Raw genomic sequence first — 26,105 nt, 5'->3', positions numbered from 1 at the left:
GGTGCCAAAGGAGAGAGTGAGTTGAAGAGAAATGGTGGCTAATATGGTGGGGGTGAGCTTGGGAGAAAGACTGGGTCCAAACCAGGACACTTCTGAGATTGAAAAGGGGTGGCATTTGTGATTAGGGAAGGACAATGGAATAAACTGGGTTTACTGAGCAAACCAGGGTGAATGGTCACTCTCTGCAAAACCCTTCTTCTTTCCTTCCTATGAAAACCACAGTGTATGTTTCTCCCAGATGCCTGGGTATAACTATTCTCTTTAAAGGAAGAGAGTTGAGGTCAGCCTTCAGATGATCACACTATAGAAAACAGCAGGGTAGAAAACAGAGGCTGCTCCCAAGACTGCAGAGCAGCAGGTAACACTTGGTCAGTCCTGGAAGTTAGATGACAGCAGTTTCCAAAATGTCCTCCCTGAGAACGCTGTTCTACAAAGCGCCAGTGTGCACGTCACGAGTAAAGAGCTTAATGCTCCAACAATTTTAGTAAACGCCCAACGAAACACAATTATGTAGGTTTCTTCAAAGGTGTTCCTCTTGGAGCCCCTTCCATGGCAACGTGCACTCTGAGTTTTCATTAAGAGAGAGAATGTGTGCAGCATTTTCCACTTTTATTTGACCAGAGAATTTTATTTCTCCAGATTCCTGAAAATTAGAAAGCCTTGGAACTAATGTTCCATGATTTGGAAAATACTCTGATAAAGGATTGAGTTAGATTTCCAGATACAATCATCTACCTACAAAGGCCCAACTCATAAAATCAGGAACATTAAAGTAGTTCTGCTTTGAGAAATGAACTATCCATTTGCTGATAAATGGAGTGGTCGACAGAGGACTTGGCAGGCTGCTAAGTGACTGGATTCCAACCTCAACTATGGATGGGGGGTACATTTGAAAGCAAATTAAACATAGTTAAAATCAATTACCAAACTGAAAAACATGAAGCCAGATATAGAACAACATCACAAATGAAATGCCACCTGAACCTTCTAATCAGCACAATATATTATTTTATGTAAAATAAATAATAACATACTTCTTTCAGCACAGCTCAGCCCTCTCTCTGGATTCTGCTGCTTGGTCTGGGCTGGCTGTTCCTTTGGCATACACTTCAGGCCTCCCAAATCACCTCTCCAAATCTTGGACTTCCCGAAGCAGAGGAATCAGGAATACCTCTGCGGAAGCCATGCACTGGCCTGTCACATTTGTTCAAGATTATTAACACCTTTTCAGAACAGAACTTCAGCCAAAGAAAGTAATTTAGATTCCAAAGCACTCCCTGCCCTCTAACCCATCAAAAAGTGGTGCTGCTCTTGAGCTTTGCGTACAACTGGTACACGTGGTCTGTTTGGTGGGTCGTGGTGTACGGCACACAGATCTCCCGAACGGACCCGTCATCCCTTCCTGACGGGCATCCACACTCTGGGTGGTTCACACACCCACCATCTTTTTTTTTTTTAATTGAAGTATAGTTGACTTACAGTGTTGTGTTAGTTTCTGGTGTACAGCACAGAGACTCAGTTATACATATATATATATATATATTCTTTTCCATTATAGGTTGTTATAAGCTATTGAATATAGTTCCCCATGCTCTACAGTAGGACCTTGTTGTTCATCTAGTCTGTATATGGTAGTTTGTCTGTTAATGCAAAACTCCTAATTTATCTCTCCCTACTATTTTCCCTTTGGTAACCATAACTTTCTTTTCTATGTCTGTGAGTCTGTTTCTGCTTCGTAAATAAATTCATGTCCTTTTCTTAGATTCCACACATAAGTAATATCATATATTTGTCTTACTCTGTCTGACTTACTTCACTTAGTGTGATCATTTCAAGGTCCATCTATGTCACTGTAAATGGTGTTATTTCATTCTTTTTTATGATTGAGTCATATTCCATTGTAAACATATATCACATCTTCTTTATCCAGTCATCTGTCGCAGGACATTTAGGTTGCTTCCATGCCTGGGCTATTGTAAACAATGCTGCTATGGACATGGGTGTGCGTGTATCTTTTGGAATTGGAGTTCTCTCCAGATGCATGCCTAGAAGGCCCATTGTCCATCTTAACCCTTGAGAAGCCATGTCACCATTCCTCAATGCCTGCCTCTCTCTTCACAAAGCAGTTTTGAAGAGCATTAGCTACTCAGCATCAAAGATTAGACAATGGACTACGCTCTTACAGACACAAACACGCCTTCAAATGCCATCTGCTAGGGAGAGAATCAGGGTATGACACAAGGAGGCACAGCCCATACTCTCTGTATCCTATCCCTTAAGCCACCTGATTTTTCTCAACAGAGGTTTTAAAACGCACCAAGGAAATGCTGGAGAGGCTGTGGAGAAAAGGGAACCCTCCTACATTGCTGGTGGGAATGCAGTTTGGTGCAGCCACTGTGGAAAACAGTATGGAGATTCCTCAAAAGACTAGGAATAGACTTACCGTATGACCCAGGAATCCCACTCCTGGGCTTATATACAGAAGGAACCCCACTTCAGGATGACACCTGCACCCCAGTGTTCATAGCAGCACTATTTACAATAGCCAAGACATGTAAAGAGCCTAAATGTCCATCAACAGATGACTGGATAAAGAAGAAGTGATATATTTATACAATAGAATACTACTCAGCCATAAAAACCGACAACATAACGCCATTTGCAGCAACATGGATGCTCCTGGAGAATGTCATTCTAAATGAAGTAAGTCAGAAAGAGAAAGAAAAATACCATATGAGATCACTCATATGTGGAATCTAAAAAAATGAGCAAATAAAGCATAAATACAAAACAGAAACAGACTCATAGACATAGAATACAAATTTGTGGTTGCCAAGGGGGTGGAGGGTGGGAAGGGATAGACTGGGATTTCAAAATGTAGAATAGATTAACAAGATTATACTGTATAGCACAGGGAAATATACACAAGATCTTATGGTAGCTCACAGAGGAAAAATGTGACGATGAATATACATATGTTCATGTATAACTGAAAAATTGTGCTCTACACTGGAATTTGACACAACATTGTAAAATGATTATAAACCAATAAAAATGTTTTAAATAAGTAAGTAAGTAAGTAAGTAAGTAAGTAAGTAAGTAAATAAATAAATAAATAAATAAATAAATAAATAAATAAATAAATAAATAAATAAAAACTCACCAAGGATAAAAGTTCATGGTTAGCCCTGTGGCTAGAAAGTCCCCACAGATTTTCTTCTTTAATAAGCTTTTGTTTAGTGTTCTTTTCAGTATGTTGATTATATCGTGGGAAGCTTGTTCTTCTCCAGGTAGACATTTGCCATTTCTGGGGTTCCTTTTTTGGGATACCCAAACATTTGATCAAGCATGCCATTTCATTTCAGTTCTTAATATACCTCTACACTATCTGTTGTATTACAAGAGTCAATGGGGAAATGACAAAACAGAAAGCTAAAAAGGGGTCATCTGTGACTAAAAATGGGTATATATCATTAAAAAAGAAAGTAAGGAACTCTTCCCAACAATTTAATTTTGTGTGAGTGAAATGAAGCCTCACATCCTCAAATGCCCATCATCACCTCCAACCATATTCCAAATTAGCTTCAGCCCATCTGTGCCTTAGGACGAGATTTCTAGTACAGCGGGCCTTCTAGTATTTTGCCTTACCTCTGACTCCCTGACTCCTTTTCCTCCTCTTCCCCAAGATATGGCCTAGGGAACTGGAGTTTTTGATGTGGCTAGGTATAGATATAGATTTACAGATACAAAGACGTAGGTGATAAGAGACAGATGGATATAAAGATGTGGAGGTTTTAAATTTTTCCCGAGATTACATAAGGGATATAAATATTGGTCAATGTCTCATATATATTATTATTATTTAATAATAGCTGCCTCAGCTCCCACTTCCCCATATGGAATCCCAGGATTCAGCAGCCAAGACTTAGGAAATACACTGATTCAGGAGGAAGAAGGTAGCACAGGCATCTGCCCTGTGAGCTCAGACAAATATCACCTCTCTTGTCTTCAATCTCCTCTGCTGTAAAATGAGGGTAAGCCTCTAACTCCGGAACACCATGAAGGGCTGTTGCGAAGGGTAAAAGGAAATGACGTAAGAGAAAGAGTTTTGTCAAATGTACAGTAGTATCTAAGTGGAAGGTGCCACTATCTTCCATCAAAACTGCAGAAAATGCATGCATTTTTCATCTTTACTGCATACCATCAGCAAATCTGAACCCTAAAAATGGAATCAACCCAGGGTAAAATGTTACAAATGACAATGAGTCATTTTTATCAACAAAAAAATTGATTTTTCCATAAGATGATCTTTCCTGTTGCATGTAAAGATCTATCTTCATCAATGTGCAGGTCCCCTGCTTTGACACTGGGCGTAAAATATGGCTGATCACAGAGTTGATTGGCTCAGGTTACTATCAGCGCCTGAGGCCACTAAGCTTCCTCCTTCTTCTCCAGGGATATGACAGGATTTATAGTAAATTGTGTTGTTACCGAGGCATTTTCTTTAATTAACCTAAAAAACAAAAGTAATTCTCTTCGAGAATATGATCGAAGCCTGAAGCTTGAAATTTGCGTGCACCTTCCAGTCAAAAAATTCTGTATCTTTTATGATCATCATGTTTAAGCAATGCTTTCAAACATCTGGATCAAAGATTACCAGACACCCTACCTCTGCAGAAAAAATTACCTTCTAGAAAAATCAAAATAGTTATCAGATCCTCCATAAAGGCTTTTATTATTTTATTTAGCTCTCACAACCAGCTATATCGTACCGATGTCAATTTCTGGTTTTTAATAATTGAACTACGGTCATATGAGATGTTAACAATGGGGGAAGTGGGTGAAGGATATAAGGGAACTCCTTGTACTGTTTTTACAACTCCTCAGTTTTTGTGTAAGTCTGATATTGGTTCAAAGTAACAAGCAAAAAATAACATAGAAAACTCACAAAATAGCATCCTATTCCCATGAGCCTGGACACTAGGCCTCAGAAAGTAATCATTCACATAAAGTCAATTACTGTTTCCATTAATTTACACCGTCAATTCATTCTACAAAGTAGTTAAGGTAGCTTATTTATATGTAATACAGGATAATAATTATAATTTTATAAAGCTTACATTTTTGCAGTAGTCACCACATGCCAGGAACTGTCTTAAGAACTCAACATAGATCAAATCGGTAGCTCCATCAACCTATGATGTGGGTCCCATTATAATTTCTTTTTTTTAAATAATGTTTTTTTCTTTTACTTTTTGTGGGTGAGGTAATTAGGTTTGTTTATTTATTTATTTTTAGAGGAGGTACTGGGGATTGAACCCAGGACCTGGTGCATGCTAAGCACGCGGTCTACCTCTGAGCTATACCCTCCCTACACATTCTAATTTCTAATAGAAATTGCGAGATGCCAAGGGGCTGGGTAGCTTGCTCAAGGTCACATATCTAGCAAGTGGGGAAATGAGGATAATACACAGGATATAAGATGATATTCAAATGGCAGGAAAAAAGGCAGAAACTAAGCGGAGAAAATGAAGTGAGTCCAGGAAGGAGGCAATTTGGGTGTCCAGTCAACAGTGCAATTTTCTGAGTGCATTTGACAAAAGCCAGACACGTGACCAGGAGATGGTAAACAGGCTTAATCTAGGACCAGCTGGGGCCTCTTCTAATGCTCCTCATACATATGTGAACAGGATGCTGGTACGTGTAATCTGAAAGACTTAACTCTCATATCTTTTAAGGAAATGATAATGAATTTTGTGGAGAAGAGTCTTATAACCTAACACACTCTAGGCAGCCGATGTCATTGCAATAAACGACTCTGTAAAATCAATTTGTAGGTTGTCAATATCATGTGCTCCAGGCACACAGCTCTCCTCTCCCCCAACTTAACCTCAGGGAAAGATTTCAGACGATCTGGACCAATACTGTTTCTCTCAGCTGCACTTGTGAGAAATATGAGGCGGAAATGATTCTGAGATTGTGCTCCTGCCAAGTTCTTAAAGCGCAGGGCTCTACTTATCTTAAGAGACACGCTCCCACCTGCCTTCCTAGTCTTCAAAAGAGGAAGACACACTTCCCCTCACATCATTCTCTCACACCTCCCGCAACACCCTCTACAGTAAGAAACTTTATTTATCAATCAGGAAACTGACTGGCCCTTCTGGACAAGTGAATTTCCCATTTACCTAAGATCTAAAATTTTAACTTGCAGCATGATCTTATTTTAGCAGGGTTTTTTTCATTGTGATGCATTCAAAATCTGCTGCAAATTTCCTTGTCTTACTTTTTAGTAACTATTGAAAGTCAATCAGTTAATTAAAATTCATTACTTAATTAAGCACAACCTTTCCTTGATAACTCTGGAAAGACGCTGGGCATCTCCTTGCCGGTGGTTTCCATCAGGAGAAATTCTCCCGGGTTGGACTGAAAGTATGCGAGGCATGATTTGGGCTGACACAACTGGCTTTTTATGGGGATAAATGGAGATGCTAATTATCTTCAAGTACAGGAAAACTAAGAAGAATGCAGATCTGTCCTGCCCAGAATGGCAAATCCACAGAGCGACTCTCTCTTGCAGAACAGTGTAGAGATTCCGACCGCAGTAACCCTGAGAGGAGGTCTCCAGCCTCTGTGCAAACACCTTCAGTAACAGTGAGCTGGTTATTCTAACTACCATTGCTAGACACCTACGGGACATGAACTCCAATGTTAAACCTAAATTTGTCATCTTTTAATTTCTACCTATTTGTTTTTGGAACAATATCACAGGGAAATTAGGGCTTCTTCTCTACTATTGAAGCATATGTTAATAAATGTTGATGTAACAGGAAGGACCACTTCTGTGTACAGAAATTGTTTGTTTTTTACCAAACTCTCTAAAACTCCACGATAGGGTGTTATTAACAGTTCTGTTCTTACCCGTCTGTATAACTCCTCTACTAGGAAGCAGTGACAAGCTGGTTGTCCTTAAAGAGCTGTCTTTTACCTTCTCCTCTGTGGTTTCACATTATCTCCTTTCTCAGAGAACCTGTGTCTCTCTGAACTCTCGGTCTAGTCTGAGGGATCAGTTCTGCACTGCTTAGCTGTCCGAATACAATCAAGATTAGAACTCAAGTTGCCGGGGAAAACCAGATAACTAAGTACTATACATCTAACTCAAAGACAATGTGTGCAAGAAAGAAACAGGAAATGCACGTGAGCTTTATGTTTTCATTGTATCAGGTGATCTCTCTCCTGCTGTTAGCTCACACCAAGGAGAAGAGTCAAAATCCTTGGACTTTGGGCAGCTAGAAATGGGCTTCATCCTTTGGACCTACACCAGTCAGTTGGCAGTGGTTGCCTTTAGTGCTGCATTGAGAGTGAATCTCAGCCCAAGTCTCACTTAACAAAAAAAAATAACATCTTAACCAATGAAAGTTACTGCATGGGTCTGAGACATGGTACCGTCAGTGTTGTTGGTACACGTGATACGCATTTGCTGACACCGATAAACAGAACAAGTTACTGGTTAGGAGTCCAAGGTCTGGAGTTCAAAGTTCTGGTGTTAAAACTTACTGGCTGAGTGACTTTGGGCAATCAACATCTCTGGGCTAAAATGTCCTCCCTCAACAATAAAATTGAAATAATACTTACAATTCCCAATTGGGCTGCTGTGTAAATCAATTGAAATAACTCTTTCAAGTTCTATAAATATTTATTGAGTACATTCTAATATGCCAGACACTCTGGCACTATGCCAAGAATAACATGCAGAATAAGTCAAGGTCTCTGCCCCTGAGAAGCTAAGAGTCAAATGGGAAAAACAGATAAAGGAGCAGATAATTTCAATATAACGTAGTAAAGACAGTGATAACTCAATCACAGAGTGTTATGAGGATGAGAAGACAGTCAACCCGTCAAGCAGGATGACTGCTGCACCGGCTGATAGAAACTCTGATAGACAGTGGCTTTATGATAAGGAAATCTGTTGATTTACATTACAGCCAGTGCTCAGACTGTCGGTTCAGAAGCTCAGCAATGTCCTCCAGGACTCAGAGTGTCTTTGCATCTCTGCCCTACCGTACACAGCAGTGCCTTCACCCTGAAGCCACACAGCTGGGAGATCACAGGACGGATCATGGCAGCAACTAAAACATCTCGCCTTAGTCATGGCCCCCTTCCCATATCTCACTGGTCCAAGCAGATTTAATCTGACACATTTCTGAACCAATCATCTATAAGGAAATGGAATTATCATAATTGACTGTGACAAATAATCTGACGGTAGGTGGTAACTATAACAGTCACCTGAGGTTCTAGACCAGCTTAAGGAAGTGGAAGTGGAGAGGCAGTTTCCTGTAAGACATCAATCCAAGTTTCTTGAGGATGAGTAAAAATTAGCCAAAGGAAGAAGAGGGGGATGAGCATCTCAGACTGAGGAATAACATGATCGTGACTGTGGAGGCAAATCACCACGGAGGCAACAGGCAGAGGTAGCATGTACAGTGAGCTGTGGATTTCCTAGATGCTTGTGGCTGACTGAATGGAGCAAGAGAAGTATCATGGTCTTAACATATCCCTAAATGAACTTCCAAAACATTTTTTTCCTTTAGTTATGTTTCTTTGATACAAAAATGTATGATTTCTGCTTTTTTTTTTTTCTACTTCTTAGACATCTCTCTATGGAAAAATCATATAATTCCTTGGGCACAGCACACAATTCAGTAAGCATGGGATGAATAACCCAGCATAAAGGGTAAAACACTCTGAATTCTTAACTGTGAATCATCAATCAGTTAAGTGTATGCATAAATCATTTTAATTTAGAAACACAAAAAAGTTCTTAAGTCTAAGTAAAATTTTCTTCTAATTGATTTGTGTGGGATGGATTAGCCTTCCAGGAGAGTTTTCCTTCATTATGTTTTCCTGAAAACACTCAAATGGATACACAACAGGCAAACCTCTGGTTGTATTTCCTAATGTAGCCAGAATGGCTGTTCTATCAGTGGAAATTCCTCTTTCATAATAGAAATGTGTTTTAATCCATGTCCCTTATTTCTCCTATGTCTACATAGAGGGAAAAGTAGCGAGGCGGTGTATCAGGAGTAACCAGCCAAAGGCCATATGAAACAGCCAGAGACCACTTTAAAATGCATTTCAGAAGGAGGAGGCAAAATTACATCCCTGTGACTAATGCTGTAACGAATCCCTGTTGGTAATACTGGTGGAATACACAATGGAACAGGGAAACTCAGAGCATGCCCAGAAAGCTGACAGTAACGGCAGGGGTGATGATCTCACATTAACTCCCACTGAAGGGTTGGGATGACCATTTAATTATATAAACGGCATTCTGAAGTATCAGTACACTTGATGATTTCTTTTGCTGTCTCAATCTTACGGGATGGGAACAGAAAGTAGACTGCCTGGTGAGAATTTCAGAAGAGACAGAAAAAAAGAGACAGTCTTTCCTGGAGACACAGAGGCACACTCAGGAAGCAATTTACGCTATTTCTAAATAGTATAAATCTGGAGAAACCAGACTATATTTGTCCGACGTGGAATGCTGCTGGCTAGTGATGTGTTCTTTAGGTACTTCAGAAAAAGAGAACAGAGACAAAAGTGATCTTCCAGCATCCAGGTAGGTAACAGAGTGGGAAAAGGAAATCATTTAAAATACAATACCTGTTTATCGACAGACAACATACAGTCAATGTATTTAAAGCTGCACTACAGTTCCTCTCTCTTTAGCATTTAAATTGATTTCACCAGTTTACATCCACTCGCCAAGTTCCCCTCAGATATGGATGGGAAAACTCTGATGAGAATGAGTCTTTATTTTCCTCTTTTGGATTCTGTCATTGCCAAATATGATTAAAGTTTCACCTTTAATTTCACTGCAAGACATCGGAATGAAAGGGAAGAAGGAACCTGGCTACAGGAATGCTCCAATTTAATCTCCTTTGCAGTCTGAGTCCTGTCGTGTGAACCGCAGCCTGATCTTACTGGCTCTTTTCCGCTGCAATGTCAGGTTCATTTCAAAATTTAATACAACGTATTTGTCATCACCACACTTCCTTTGGTAAGGACACTGACACCAAAATGCTACCAGGTGGTGGTCTGAAAAACCAAGCTTGCTGAAAATGAAAATTCTCTCCTCTACGCCTAAATAACTCATCTCATATATTACGTGTCTTCTGTTTCTGCAAGAGTACACTATTGCTTTCCACTACTTGATCTTTCGGTAATCCATCTAGGTAACAGTAAAGAAATAAAAGAACATTTACTCACTGCTTGCTTCTGGAAAGACTAATATATTTCATGGATTTCAGAATAATTTGCCCAGTAGGAAACAAGAAACAACAGATTAGAATCGATTCCACTGCTGATCATGACTAAGTGTACGACATGCCGTTCACTCCTCCAGCCTACTCGGGTTATATACTAACGCGATGAGGCTGCCCGTAGGCCCCCTCCTGCCTAGAACAGTGTTTCTCGAAGTACGGTCCCTAGACCAGTCCCATGGGCATCACGTGGGAACTTGTTAGAAATATCAATGCTTGCACCCCACCTCAGACCTACTGAGTCAGAAATTCTGGAGTAGGGGTCAGTATTTTGTGTTTTTATAACCCCCTGAGAGACTGATGTACACTATAGTTTTAAAATCACTGATCTAGAACAAAGGAGATAAAGCAACGTGTTCCCCCAACACTTCAGACCCACTTTTTCTACACAAGTAAGTCCTATAACATCCAAAAAGTCTGCTTTTCTTATTCTTATTCAGAAACATTCAAATGCTCTCTGGAATCACTACACAATGAAAATATGACTAAGCTAGTCCTCCCCCGAGGGTCATAAAATGACTCAATTGTTAAAACACAAGACTCAGGAGGATGGTATAAGTTACCAGCATAGAAGCAGGATTAGATAATGTGTGGGTTTGGTTTGGTTTTTTATGTTTTCAAAGGGAGGACAGAAAGAGTATACTGAACCCCTTCAGATATTACCAAATAATTGATAACTAGTGAAGGCTGCTCAAAATACTGAACGAAATCTCATGAGAGACTGTCACTTCTTCCTTCGAAGGTGATTTGTAAGTATCATTATCAATAAGGTATGATTTGAATTGAACCCTGTATCTCCTTCTGGAGTGGATCCAGTAAATACTTCTCCAAGCACCCTTGTGTTAGTTTGAGTTGCACCATAACCAAACTCTGTGTCAAAGATTCACAGGCACATATTTATTGGGTGATAATGCCAGGGAACCAGTGCAAGAGTAGAAGACAGAGACAGGAAAGGGAAGGAGGCTGATAAAGGTTGTCTGATCAAATAAATCAGACTACGCATAAGTGGCATTTCATCCCACTGGGAACTCTAGGACACAGCAAAGAACATATACCTCAAGGTTATTCCATCTGAGGGGCAAGGGAGTTGGTATTTATACACCAACTCTCAATCACTGGTTGAAGGTTGCTCCCTGGGATTGCTAAGTACCTGGCACTTCTGGCTGCTATGTGGGCAAAGAAGGCTCCAGTGGCTGGAGAAATTCCTTAGGCAAAGAGATGCAGGTGGCGTCAGCTGAATTTCTGGCTTGCACACACAGAAATGGTAAATGGTCAAGGGGATCTGGGCACGAAATAACTACCTGCTTTGTCTGACTACTCCACAAAGCCATTTCTCTGAATTCATATTGCTTACAGAAAATGCATGTCCATGTTTACTCTCCTCTCTTTTGAATCCTTCTGAACACTTGGCAACATAGTTCTAAGAGTCTTAAACCTTACACAAAGATAATTTTTTTTACTCAAAATAGAAACAAAAAATTAGTAGAATAAGAAGAAAATGATAGCTACTTTCTTTAAAAAAATCCCAGTTACCATTATCCCATCCAAAATGAACAGCTTAATAAACTCTACTTATTTGAACAAAGATGCCATTGCTCAAAACTTTTAAAAGAACCATATTTGAACTTTAATTTAGAGGCACTATAATCTCTGTAGTGTCTCTCATTTTGTGGTGTCTCTTAAATAGGGTGATTCACTGCAGGAATATTCTTGCATGGCAAAGAAATACCTGACGAACATTCTATTCCTCATTCTTCCTAAAATACAAAAAAATGAATATTGTCCTTAAAAAACTAAACAACAGATTTACAGGTTATCCAGCAATTCCAGTCATGGACCTATATCCAGAGGAAACTCTAATTTGAAAAGATACTACACCTCAGTGTTCATAGCAGCACTATTTACAGTAGCCAACGTGTGGAAGCAACCTAAATGTCCATCAACAGGTGTCTAGATAAAGAAGTTGTGGGTGTGTGTGTGTGTGTGTGTGTGCACGCGCGCGTCTCCAATGGCGTACTACTCAGCCATAAAAAAGAAGCAATGCCATTTGTAGCAACATGGCAAAGCAAGCCAGAAAGAGAAAGAAAAATACCATATGATATCGCTTATATGTGGAATCTAAAAGAAGGACACAAATGAACTTATTTTCAAAACAGAAACAGACTCACAGACATAGAAAACACATTTGTGGTTTCCAGGGAGGAAAGGTAGGGATGGAAGAATAAATTGGGAGTTTGGGATTTGCAGATACTAGCTACTATACGTAAAACACAGAAACAGCAAGGTCCTACTGTATAACACAGGGAGTTCCTATATTCAATACCTTGTAATAGCCTATTATAAAAAAGAGTATGAAAAAGAATGTGTGTGTATGAATCACTACGCTGTACACCAGAAATTAACACAACATTGTAAACTAACTATACTACAATTAAAGAAATACTGTGCTGAAGTAGCAGTTGGAAAGTCTTGTTAAAAAAAATACATATATACAGAGAAGTAAAGCAGTACTCGACCAACACGAGATACAGCATGAACAAAGGGCTGAACAAACAATGACTTGAAAACACAAAAGGGGTTCTATTTAGAAATCTGGTGAATCACAGACTATTCTGATCAACCACTTCCTACATGAATGGAGTTTGACCTTATTCTCACAGGTGAGGCCAAGAACATTTCTTGAGATTTAAAGATAAAAATAAACAAAATAAAACTTCCACCTCCAATCAGAGATTTAAAAACATGTTTAAACACCTTAATTCAACAAAGGTACATGATTATCTTAGCACGCTTTCCACCAATTAAAGCCATCCTAGAAAAGGCACTTGTGGTGTGAGGGCTTCGAAGCACACGTCATATCAGCTAAGATTAAAGATCACATTTTTTGATTTGCTCAAAGTTAATGATACAAGGCAAGAACTCACAGAAAAACGCCTCTGAAAAGAAAAGGCAAGTCCCCTTAATGATGGGAAATCATTCCTCATGCTTTCAGTGAAGTGTAGACACCACTTAAGGAAAGTATTTGCATGGGGAAGGTCCCGTGCAACTGTGAAAAATAAGAAACCCTCTATAAAAGGGAGTGGTGCAGAGCCACCAGAGAACTCTTAACTCCATGTATCTGTCAATGTGTGAACCGTGTTCTTCCTGATGTATTACACTCTTCACTAGCGTGCAGAATGTACACAGCATTATCTCTGAATAAAAATGTTTGCTGAAATATACACTTTTTTTTTTCAAGGCAGCTTATTTGGCAAATTATGGAACAAAATACGTGGTGAGTACTCAGGGTCTGACCGCTCCAGCCGGCAGTCTTGTGTTTATCCAACGACCCTGTGATGTCACCTGCCCACTTTGCATCACGGAGACATGAACGGCGATAAATAGTGGTCACCTGCCAGCCACTGGGAATGCTGCCCGCTGCCCTGGTATTACGGGGATTTTCCCAATCTGCTCTCGGAAGATGTCACCTGGTGCTAAACCTTCATCAATTGCCGGTGAAACACAGCAGCAAGGAACCAGTTACTTGTCCAAAAAACAAAGTTGGAAACAGTGAATTAACTTGATAATCTCCGGGAGAAATTTGTCAGCTTGCAGTCTGCATCATACTCCATTTACTTTCAAATGCCCCCTTTGAAATGTAGGAAACACAACAGTCAATGAGACAAGAAAAACCATATATTCTCTATACTCAGGAGACTCCTTTTAACCCATGCTAATGATCAGATGCACAGGGAGAGAAATCAAAGCTATTCCACCAATCAAAGTACTGCAAATCAGATTCCAAATCATAATACTCACTCTTGTAATCTATATACAATTTTCTTACTGAAAATAAATATTACTAACAGATTGTTTGCTACTTTCACAGGCTGGGTGAGAAACAGCAACTTTAGTGAGACTGATTTGACAGTATCACTAATAAATCAAAACAGAGACTGGGTCAAAGGACTGTATCTACAGAGCCAGCTGCAGACATTCGTACATGACTACTTGAATCTTAAGCAGTTCAAAGTAGATAACGTTCATAAACTAACCCAGTTTGGGGTATATCAAATCGCTATTTCCAGTTACCTCTTAGCGTCAATGTGACATACGTTGTGTATTTTTGAAGTTTTCAAGCTAAGGGTCTAAATGAACTTTTAGGGAGGAGACACGTCTTCCTAGTGGCAGAAGCAATGTCCACAAGACACTGTCAGGAGTCCTACAGAAATCTAGATTCATGGTTATGTGGAAATCTCTTGGCTCCACAGTCTGAATGGGGTGTAGACATTTTGCAAGGATACTAAACCTTCCTTTTGGTATAAGGGGTACATGGAGTGAGTCGATGTGGACAAGCCTTAAAACAAGGGACAAAGCAAGTAACCTTGCAATTATAGCAAGCTTCAAGTCTGACTAGACCTAATATGAGTCTGCTTGATTTTTTTAACCAAAAAAAAATTTATTTATTTTGGTTGCATCCATTTACCTCTGAATAAATTCTGAAATAAAAGGCCCAGGAAACAATGAAGAAACTCAGAGTGATGAAAAGTATCAAATGTTACAAGAGAAAAATCACAGGAGACTCATTAAATAGATCTCAATCCTTTTTTTTTTCTCTCCAAGCGTTTAAATGAGTGTCAACAGTTCTGTCAATTCCTGTCACTACAGAAAGGCTATGATAATACGTGGAGACTCAAACGGGAGCACGTCTCTGGCAAACTTCAATCGTCAATCACCCAGAATCTCATAGAAGCAGAACTTCAAAAAGTGCAACCAGATCACATTTTCAATTTCTCACTGGACAAAAGACTGCTTCCTCCATTAGGAGACTAGGCACGTTCTTGTAACCACAACCGTGGCTGTTGCCCTACAAGTGACAGAGGAACCATCCAGGTATTTAAAAACCACAACACTCCACGAAACTGACCTGAACCAGTAGTAACTCCTACTTCTTCCACAGAAATTAAGACTGTAGGTCAATGCTGAAAATTCATAATTTCCCAGGAATATGTGATAAAACTCTAGAACTGCTGTCAAATGGTAAAGTTGATAGGTCTGTAAAGTGTTCTGCACTTGTAATCGAGTGTGTGTGTGTGTGGGGGGTGGGGTTCCTCACACTCCACCAAGCAAACTCTCCAACACCGCCTGGTTATCCTACCGTTCAGCTTGATTCTGACACCATCTACTCAGAAGTAGCATCGGATTCCACAGCTAAAGGGCTCAGTCCCATAAGACTGCCCTCCACTTTAGACACCAATCTCAAGCCCAGGTTACCTGTGCTTGTGACCAACTGGCTACAAATTGGGGGTTCCAAAGACTCCCTCCAGCTTAGGATGCCAATCACAAGTCTAGGTTGCTACCTGTACTTCTGACCAACTGGCTACAAATCAGATGCTCCCAGGACCCCCTCTTTGGGTTTGATTACTTTGCTAGAGCAGCTCCCAGAACTCAGGCAATCCATTTTACTTACTGGATAACCAGTTTACTATTAGCACGATAAAACTCAGGGACAACCAGACAGAAGAGATGCATAGGACAAGGTATGGGAAAGGGCGAGGGGCCTCCACATGCTACTCTCCCCAAATCTCCCTGTCTTCACTAACCGCAAGCTCTCTGAACCAGGTTCTTTTGGGTTTTATGGGAGCTTCATGACGTGCATGACTGATGACCTCACCGGCCATAAGTGATTGATTCAACCTCCTTCCCCAGATATCAGAGGGGTTGCGGTGGGATTGAAAACTGGTCCCCATGGTTGGTTCCCATGGCAACCAGCCCCCATCTGTAGGTACTTTCCAAAAGTCCCCTCGTTAATACAAATACTACAGTTGTGGTAGAAAGGGGCTTGATGTGAAGAACAAGACACCCATTTCACCTTTAAGGAAGTGATTTCAAGAACTGAGGGCCAGAGACCATATATGATAACAAGAGATGCTCCCACTGCTCTTACTGCTCAGGGATTTCCAATGGTTGTAGAAGCTGTGTGCCAGAGAAGGGACACAGACCAAATACATATCTCTAATTATAGATCAGAGTATCACACTCTGCAACACTGTAGAAGGCACAGTACACATGGTGTAAGAAGTCCCTGGCTCTGTGGACTCTGTATGACAACCTTGTAAAGTCTCCCATCCCTGCTATGAGATGACAAAGCCTGACAGTCATTTGTCACTGGGTCTCAACCAAACAAATGATCTTGTTCCCACAGCTGGAGGTTGGGAAGACCGACTAGTATGGTTATTTGAATCCTCATTATTATTTTCATTTTATAAAAGAACATTCTCTGCACAAATCCCCCAGGGCGGAGAACAGTCATAAATGTGCATTACAAGTAAAATGAGCTCATAGCTTATTCTGAATGGTTATGTGCAGGCACTTCACTAATCACTTTTATATAAGAAATTTAACACTCACAATCAGAGAGTGAGAGGTTGGTTTTATTATCCCCACTTTGCAGCTAAAAGAAAGAATGCCTCTACAGTTAAACAATTTTCCTGAGACCATCTAGCAGAAGAGCAGCAGACTAGAAGTTCCAACCTGTCTGACTCGCAGGTTTTAAACGTCTGCACTCCTCTTCCTGAATTCAAAAAGGGATCTTTGGCACTGCTGTTAATAAATTGCACATATGTCACCCCCATTCAAAGCTTATTTGGTAATATTAGAAGCCACTATTAGTTTTAACTATGTAGTCAAAAGAGACAGTAGCTAATACAATCTGTCCTGCACTCTACTTAATTAAACAACTACTTGGCTTCATGAAGTAACCAATTACATCGCTTGGCAAAATGTTTATTTGTCTAATTATGGCAGTGATTTTTTAAAACAAAGAAGGAAGGATGGGTGGAAGGAGAGAAGGAGGGAAAAAAGAAGAGGGAGGAATGAAAGAAGGAAGGAAGTGAGGGATAGACAGAGGGGAGGGTGGGAGAGAGAGAAAGGGTGGTGGGGGGGAGAGAGAGAGAGAACAAAGAAATGCATTGCTGAATGTCAGCCCCCGGGGGATGCCAACAGCCATTCTGCATCCACTTTGTAATTTCCTTCTGTTCTATGGATTTCTTCGCTCCATAAGTCAAAATATTTCACTCCACATACCAAGACCATTATAAATCACGACTTCTCATGGCAGGGCTGATGGATAGACATACTCCGTATTCTTCCATGAGACTGAATTTTTTAAACTCTAGGATAAAGGCTTTCAATGTCACTTTTCTCATTTCCATGTGACTTCCATATTTTCTAGGGCACCCTTCATTTCAAACAACCACTGTACCAGAAGCTTGGTGATGAAGGAAAGACACCGCTGTTAAAGAGTTTTGCAAATCTTGACAACTTATATTTTAAAATGGCTCTTTAGAAATGTTAGCATTATGTCTAGAGATGATTCTAATCTAATGTTATATAACTGAAAAGATACAGCTTAGCATTTGTGGTTTCTTTTTAAACTGGAGGGAAAGGTAGCCCTGGAATCTTTACAAGGCAGCATTTGTTAATGATATATAGAAGCATGTTACATGTCAACATCAATAAAGGCCAGTAACACTTGCTTCGTATTGATAAGTACTGAGGACTATCCAGGCAATTTCTGTATTCTGTTTGTCTTAATAAATTAAAAACCTCAGAGAACTCTCTAGGCTCCCTGCACTGCACTTAGGCATAAGCAAACAGGGTTCCTTTGTCACGAAACGCATGGCCCCGTATTAAGTCAATGCGGCTTACTTTGTGGCCATGTATCACCTGACTTAAATACTCAAGAGTAGGAAAGACTGTGTTTCTCAAATATTCAAGACCAAGAAAGACTGCATTTCTCTCCCTTGGGAAAATGACCTGAGCGTGGCCATGTGTTGTTCGGCAGACACCACTGAACCACCCCTGTGCTTCTTTGGCTCATACCTCGCTCATTCTGGCAGACAGCCTTCACGATGTGATGTCCCGGGCCACACCTGCCATGATCAGGCACACAGAGCCCTTCCGATGTCCGCCACTGATAACACATTGGATCCTCACAAGGAACGGATTCCACCAAATGAGGGCAATGCCCTGCAGGCCCTGCGGGCTCCATGAGGACGTGGCGCTGTCTCATTCTAAAGCCTGAAATGAGAGAGGACAAGAGGTTCCCAGGATTCCATCCTTACGCAGCAAAGGACAAGAAGCAGCAGCTACGAAATTGAGGTGACTTTCATTTATATACTTACAGCCCCAAAGCATGTATTATTTGTATGTGTTTTATTTTATGGGAAATGGGGAGATGAGGAGAGGAAAGGACAGACAAAATGGAAATAACAGGAGCAGGAAATCTGTCTTCCAAGAGTTTACAACTTAGGAGATGGAGAGGCCAGGTGCAGGCAAATGGAGGAAGAGGTGTATGTCCAGTGGTAGCAGTAAACCAAATGAAGACTCACAGAAACAGCCTAAACATAGATAAATCCCCATTGTCTTTTTGCTGTTGTTTTTGACATTCTTGTTACCGTGTATTAAGCTGAAACCCACCTACACTTGGACATATTCCTGGCACCTAAGCCTTCAGTTTCAGGCCCTGAGATTTCCCTGGATCGCGTCCCTCAGATTTCCAGGTCTGCCTGCCCTGAGAAGACACTACTTCTTTGAACTGCACTCTCCAGCCTGGCTAGACATTGGTCCCTGGGCTGTCAGTTACAAATGTACTGTAGGACTAGGGCCCAGGGTTATACCATCATAAGGATATGAAAGGGCCTTACATTCAATGAGTCTACAGAGTTACAAACTCAGTGTGGCAGGAGTCAAGCGGGTACACACTGAGACATATGAGTCAACCACGAGGCTGCAGGGAATGGTGGGGTCTGGGGTAAAATGGAGGATGTGTGCTTGCTCTATAGCGTTTGGCTATTTTTTATATATATTTTTATTGAAGTCAGTTTACAATCTTGTATTAATTTCTGGTGTACAGCATAATGTTTCAATCATATATGAACATACATATATTCATTTTCATATTCTTTTTCACCATAAATTACTGCAAGATATTGAATATAGTTCCCTGTGCTATGCAGTATGAACTTGTTGCTTATCTATTTTGTATATATTAGTTAGTATCTATAAATCTCAAACTCCCAATTTATCCCTTCCCACCCACTTCCCCTCCTGGTAACAAAAGTTTGTTTTCTATGTCTGTGAGTCTGTTTCTATATTATTCAGCTTCCACTGACTGTTACCATGAGGAAATGTGAACTGTCTGTTGTCCAATCTTCCAATTCTGTCTAAGAAGCCAGAAGTCCAAGCTACATTTGGTTTTCATATGAAATCTCCCTATATTTAAATGATGGAAACTAATTCACATTTTTAAAAGCAAAGTGAGCTTCAAAAAATGACTAAGAACCAGAGGCAACCTTTTAGTCTGTGAGTCTTCAGTCTCTGGCCCTCAGGATCTTTCACTTCTAAAGGCTACACCTCCTTTCCATGAATGTTATATTTTACTTTCTATCCTTTAATCCTCCAAGGTCAATCCACTGATTCAATTCTTTTAATTCCTTTTTTAAACTAAACCAATCTTATTACATAATAGCCTCTTAAGAAATGATTATTCACTTATTCCTTGGATAAGTAAAATTAAATAAATAACTAAAGAAGAGACTTTGATAAGAAGACAGACGGCATGAGAGCACTGAATTCACAAGACTCAGATTTGGTGCCCTGCCACCCTTCCCACCAGAGGAAGCGAGAAAGACACATTCGGTAGCAGGAGAGGTTAATAAAGCCAGGTGCATCCCTCTCAGCTTGCCAGGACCCTGCTTCTTTTCCCACAAATAACACTGAAATAAAAAGGATGTAGTCAGCAAAAGACTGATCCCTCTTACGTAGCACATCCAGCGAGGCTAGAACACGTGGACACGTGGACACGTGGTTTGAGGCCACAAGAGGGAGCGGAGCTCCCTCAGAACACAGCCGGGCTGGGCCAGCAGTTTAGATAACCAGTCGTTAGTGCTTTATCTGGGTTTTCTTGGTCTAGGGCTAACCCGTGAGTTCTTTTTAAAAGAGACTGACTCACTTTATAGGTTGGTCGCCTGGGGGAAGGCATCCTTCTGCCACTCAGAGACCACATCCCCACGGCACTGGAAGTATCAAGGGCAGAGGCTGTTAAAACAACAGATGGCTTTTGGGCGCTTCACACCTCCACATCTATAGCATCAAGGAATCAAAATAAAACCTGCAGAGGAATTCAGCTCCCTTCCGAGGCCACCTTGAGAAGAGTGGCAGAGACAGAGGGCTTAAGACACACCTGATGGACATGAAACATCAAACCACAATGACCCCTCTCTGCCACACGACTTGGATGACCCCTGTTCTTATACATAAAGCCCATATGCTGCTTATTTACTGACTTAACGTCCGTGCTTTTTTAGCTTACATCTTTGAGCGGAACATGACATGGGTCTCCAGGATTTACAGCGTTTGACAACCGGCTCAGAAACGCAGCAGTCTTTACGGAGGGACGCTAGGCGTCCTATTACCTGGAGCTTAACGCCATGGAGGGGCATGTGCAGTTTGCCTCTATAAATCAAGCTGCATCTACCTCGCCATAAATCTATAGATTACATCTCCTCAGTCAATAAATTCTTTCAGTCTTTCATTTGTGCTGCCCTTGTCCTGACACTAACTAGGATCAAACCAAAGCACAGGCTCAGCAGAAAACAAAAACCTTGGATTCTCTTGTTAGCACTTAACTTTAATCACGCATCAGTGTTCCTGCCCTGCAACAGACACCAGGCTTCCCCCGGGTGCCTCCGTTCTGAAAGACACACAACTGTCAAGTCCACGGTGGCTCTGCCAGACAGCCACCTACCTTCATTTACTGAATTCCCTATCAGTCAGACAGGAGCATTCAGTAAACACTGACTGCCGTACGCAGATCACTGTAATGCACTGCGGGAAGGCAGGGGAGGAACAGAACACATAAAGCTGTTCTTCACAGAGCATGCAGTAACAAGCAAAAGGCACAAGCGTTAACTAAGCACCTAACCTTAACCAAGACTGATGACAGCCCTTTACTTCCAGTCCCCAAAACTACTGAATCCCCTTAAACTACTTCCTAAGTTACCATTCCCATTTTACATACGCGAAAACTAAGACTAGATGATATCTTATTGCTTCTCCTAAGGCACGTTACTGATTAAATGGATATGTGTGAAACCCAGCTGAGGTCTTCTTCAGTTTTACCTCCTCACAAGAAAGAATTCAAATCAACTATTGTGTATGCTGTGTTCTAACCCCACCTCCTGCCGTGAATCTGACAGGTCCTGTGGATCAGTTCCTTTGATTAATCCATGTAGAATCATTTCCTACAGATTAGACAGCAGAATTCTGGGCACTGGGTAGCAAGAAGGAGTTGTAATAATCACTTCCTGATCAGAGATTCAGTTCACTTTTAGTGAAATTAATATTTGCAGGGGTTTTTTTCTCTATGAATCCAAAGATTTAGTGTATATTCTACTGGTGTGGTGCATATTCCACTGAAGATCATTAAAAAAGAGATTCATGGGTTGGGGAGAGAAAAGGAAAGAAGCACAAACGGCAGAAGAGGGGGTCAGTATTTTTTTAATTGAAGCCAAGAAAAAATGAAAGCAGGCTAGGGAGGGTGAATTCAGGTCTGAAGACTGTATATCTTCACCTGCCAGTGACTCAAACGTGTCCACGTGAGCGTCTATGAAGCCACCCACGGCCAACACTGGGCTCTACTCTAACCTTACTGGGATGTGCTTGACGCAACATCCAGCAGGTTGACCAAGGGTGACAGAAGCTACTCCATCTTAAGCATTCCATTTGCCCCTCATCTCTGGCAGCCCTGGATGTTGGGTAACAACTCTGAGTCAAAGGATCTGAGCAGACTGAAGCTTTGATTCCAGCTTGTTAGAAATCAGCCACCATTCCTGCAGGGGTGGCATTTTACAGTATCATTATTAGTTGACACCCTGTTATGATCAGAAGCATAAGACCATGAGCATGAAAACCTTCAACGTTTAGAAGGAAGAACAGGCCCAGCCCCCCACCGCCCTAACACACACAAAAAGGAAACAGCAAACGAGCAAACAAACAAAAAGGCTGTCTTACTATTACCTGTAACAAAGTTATTTTATAAATGTCTCATTAATGGTGACTCTATCTAGCAAACACAGATGCCAAATGGAAATTTTCCCCATTGTTGTTACATAAGATCGAAAACCTGTCAGTCTTTTCCTACTTTAGTGTGTTATCTAAACTGATTGGTTTCAGAGCATAAAAGATTGTATTCAGAAGGACAGACGTGGTTTCTCAGTTTCAAAATGTCTTTTCCTGTGGGGGTATTTTAGAACTTAAGGGCTCTCATCGGGGTGAGATACTGCACAGGGGATACTGCACCGGGAGAAAGAAGGACTCCCTGACGTCCTACCACGCACGCAGTTACCCACCGTGACGCCGTGCTGGGAAGCCCCCACCAAATTCCTCTTTAGAACAACGTCTGTGGGCAAGGCTGCCTTTCTAGAATATACCTGAATAGGGAAAATGATGTCATATAAATGTATGTCTGAGTATCAAAAAGAACCGTTTTAAATGTGTTATACCTATATAGATAGCTCGTCCACCAGCGAGTTTTTCAGGTTCTCCTTCTTTCATATATCCCTAACTACACCTCTCTGGGAGAGTATCAAAGATACGGCAGTGAATGATAAAAGCTGATCCAATTTAAATTCCTCTGAAAGGCATCCTAGCCTCACTTGACAGGTACCAACTGGCAGAGCACTGTTCCCCTTGTCCGCCTGTCACAGACCTGACGGAAGACGGAAGGCGGGGAGCCTACACACCACGGCGGGTTTTCTAATGGACTCTGAACGGCTGACAGCCACAAACCTCCCAGGATTCCTGAGAGAAGAGTGTCTGCCTAATGGCCATGTGAAAATAATTTCTATAATAACTGATTTTTTGTATTAAGTAATAAAACATTTCATGCTCTTCCATCCTCTACTAATTTTTAATGCAAACAAAAGGAACATACCAATGCAATAACACACGGGGAAAAACACGAGTAAGGAGACAATGTCATTATCTCCAACCTTACAGTTTTATTTCTTGCTGTGGTTGTTTGCTAGTTTTCCCCCCTCAAATCCTCCAACATCCATATATAAAAAGAGTATAAACTATCTAGGAAAGTATGAATCCCCTAGGTTTCTGCTGGAAGGTTCACTCCATTTCTTTAGGGTCGGGGATTCAAATATGAAACTAACCAGCTCAGTTTACATCCTGGAGTTTTGTGATGTTTAATGCATTAGCCTGTGTACTCCAGCCTCTGTGGAATTCTAAACACACTTCGTTCATGCCAGTCACAGGCCCTGGCAGGATCCACGGTAGGACCAAGGGACAGACTGAGATTGAGAGGCTCCCAGAACTCATGCTCACCAGTTGGTAGAACTAACGAGAATACTTACCCTCATCGTAACACGCTTGGACTCCTTGTAGGCACAGAACCATTTCCCCAGAGGGAAAACTCCATTTTTCATTCTTTCCAAGAGGGATTATAGGCAGGTGGTCCTGGCAGGTTTTAGCCAGACCTTAAAAATCAAAACTCTCTCTGCTCTAGAGAAACATTTATGAAACAGCCAACTTGCAGACTTGAATAACATTCATGACAGCTTTCACTCTCTCCTGTCTGTGTTTCCTTAGTTTCTAGGGCAGGTCCATTAGCCTCAATAATTCTCATCAATCCCAATATGCCCCTAAACTCGGCAGGTGGTGGTGGCTGGTGGCTAGTGACATTACCACCTTCAGGTAAGACGTTCTACTGCCTCTACCCTTTCCTTCTGCCCCAAAGGCTGAGGCTTTCCTTGGAAAGTTACTGTTTAAGGCAAAAATACACATTCCAGTTACCTGGTTTCCTCAAGCTATTCTTGGAACACCCTCCCCTTCTCACACAACTGCAATCTACTTTTCTCTTCCTCCAAAGATGACACACTGGAGCCAAGGCCAATCCCATGCCTCACACCATATCTCCTACATCAGCTCAGTGATTCACTCTCACAGCTAACAGTGCCCGCTGGAACAGAGGGGCAGAGGCACATGGGGAGAGGGCTTCTCGGCTAACCTCAGGGTTGAACTTGTGCCTTACTCCAAACTTCTTTAGGCTCGTGGAGGAACTCATTAAGGAAGCCAGTGTTTGAAGCACAGCGGACTGAGAAGACAGGCACCCAGGTTCTCAGCGCTGGCTTGGCCACTATTAAATCACTATGGGCTTGAGGATACATTTCTTTACTTCTCTGCACTTCAGTTTTAACATTTTATGAAGTGTTGCATCCTTGCTAAGCCTCAATGCTGGCACAAAGCTGGGCAGGATATTATTTTCCTAGGGCTTCCAAAACAAAGTACCACAAACTGGGTGATGTAAAACCACATAAGTTTGTCTCACAATCCTGAAGATTAGAAGCCCCAAAGCGAGGTGCGAGGACAGCCAGGCACCCTCTGAACATTCTGACTGCTTTCACGCCCCTCTTCTGGCTGCCGGCAGTTACTGGCAGTCTCTGGCATTCCCTGGCCCATAGAGGCATCACTCTAATGTCCGCCTCTATCTTCACATGGCCTTCTCCTCCCTTCTCCTTGTGTCTTCACATGGTACTCTCCTCTGTGTGTATCTCTGTGTCCAAATTTTCTTCTTTGTATAAGGACATGCGTCATTAGAATAGGGTCTACCCTAATCCAATATGACCTCATCTCAACTTACTTACATCTGCAATAACCCTATTTCCAAATAAGGGCATATTCATATTCACATGTATAGGGGTTAGTACTGAACATATCATTCTGGAGGACACAACTGAACCCACGACAGGTGACGTCTAACGCACAATGTGCCAGGGTGCTTTCGCCAGAGTTGATTTATGCGATGGGGAATAGAGGACAATGACAAAGCAGTTTGGCATAAAAGCATCTTGTGCAAATGGGGTAAATGGAGGGGTCAAAATGTTTTGAGTTTTCCAGATGAGTTCCATGGACCTGTTCTGAGTTATGCGGAAGAGGAAGGCTGAAATAAAAGTTGAAAGTGCAGTTTTTCGTGAAGGATTTTGTGAAAATTTGGCTCAAATGACAAAAATCTCAATGCAGATTTGGGAAAAGGAGCATTTTCTGAATTGTTGCAGAGACTTTATGGCCCAGAACCAAGGGGACAAAGCACTTAATAAACATCTTTTACATCTGACCCCTCATTGCTTCTACCTTCTTGCAGCTTCAGCGTCTCACAGTCCCCTAAGGGAGCTGCCCCTCCCCCATCCCAGGCTGGAGGCTTGGATGTGGCCGTCCCTCCACTGTGGTCACATGTCTAGGACCTGGCCAGTCCAGCCCCACCCACCCCAGTCAGAGCGTCTGGCTCAGGGAGGAGCACAGGCCACAAAGCAGCCAGTGAGAGTCACTGGACTCTTCCTGAAACTATTAAGGAAGACATTTCTTCCTACTTTATTTTTACTGTCTGAAGTAACGATTACCTTATGTGCGTATGTGTGGTGAGAATTTTTAAGATTTACTCTCTTAGCAACTTTTAAGTACACAATACAGTTTTTGTTAACTATAGTTAGCCATGCTGTGCATTATTAGATCCTCAGAACGTATTCATCTTGTAACTGGAAGTTTGTACACTTTGATCAACACCGCCCCATTTCCCGCAACACCTAGGCCCTGGTAACCACCACTCTATTCTCTACAGTGAGTTTGGGTTTTTTAGAATTCACATATAAGTGAGATCACACAGTATCTGTCTCTCTGGGTCTGACTTATTTCCCTTTGTATAACGTCCTCAAACTTCCTCATTATTGTCACAAA

General features: G+C 41.4%; 1 protein-coding gene across 1 annotated transcript in view; it reads right to left on the bottom strand.

Annotated features, from left to right (window-relative positions):
• The window catches only part of THSD7B (thrombospondin type 1 domain containing 7B), a 763,775-nt gene that overhangs the window by 406,570 nt on the left and 331,100 nt on the right, over positions 1-26,105 (bottom strand). The window contains exon 7 of the mRNA XM_074363581.1: positions 18,186-18,383. Within this exon, the coding sequence (XP_074219682.1) occupies positions 18,186-18,383 (198 nt within the window). The remainder of the gene's footprint in view (positions 1-18,185; positions 18,384-26,105) is intronic.

Source organism: Camelus bactrianus, chromosome 5, assembly GCF_048773025.1.
Source record: "Camelus bactrianus isolate YW-2024 breed Bactrian camel chromosome 5, ASM4877302v1, whole genome shotgun sequence".
In the NCBI taxonomy this organism is placed as follows: domain Eukaryota; kingdom Metazoa; phylum Chordata; class Mammalia; order Artiodactyla; family Camelidae; genus Camelus; species Camelus bactrianus.
This window is presented reverse-complemented; position numbering and strand designations above follow the sequence as displayed.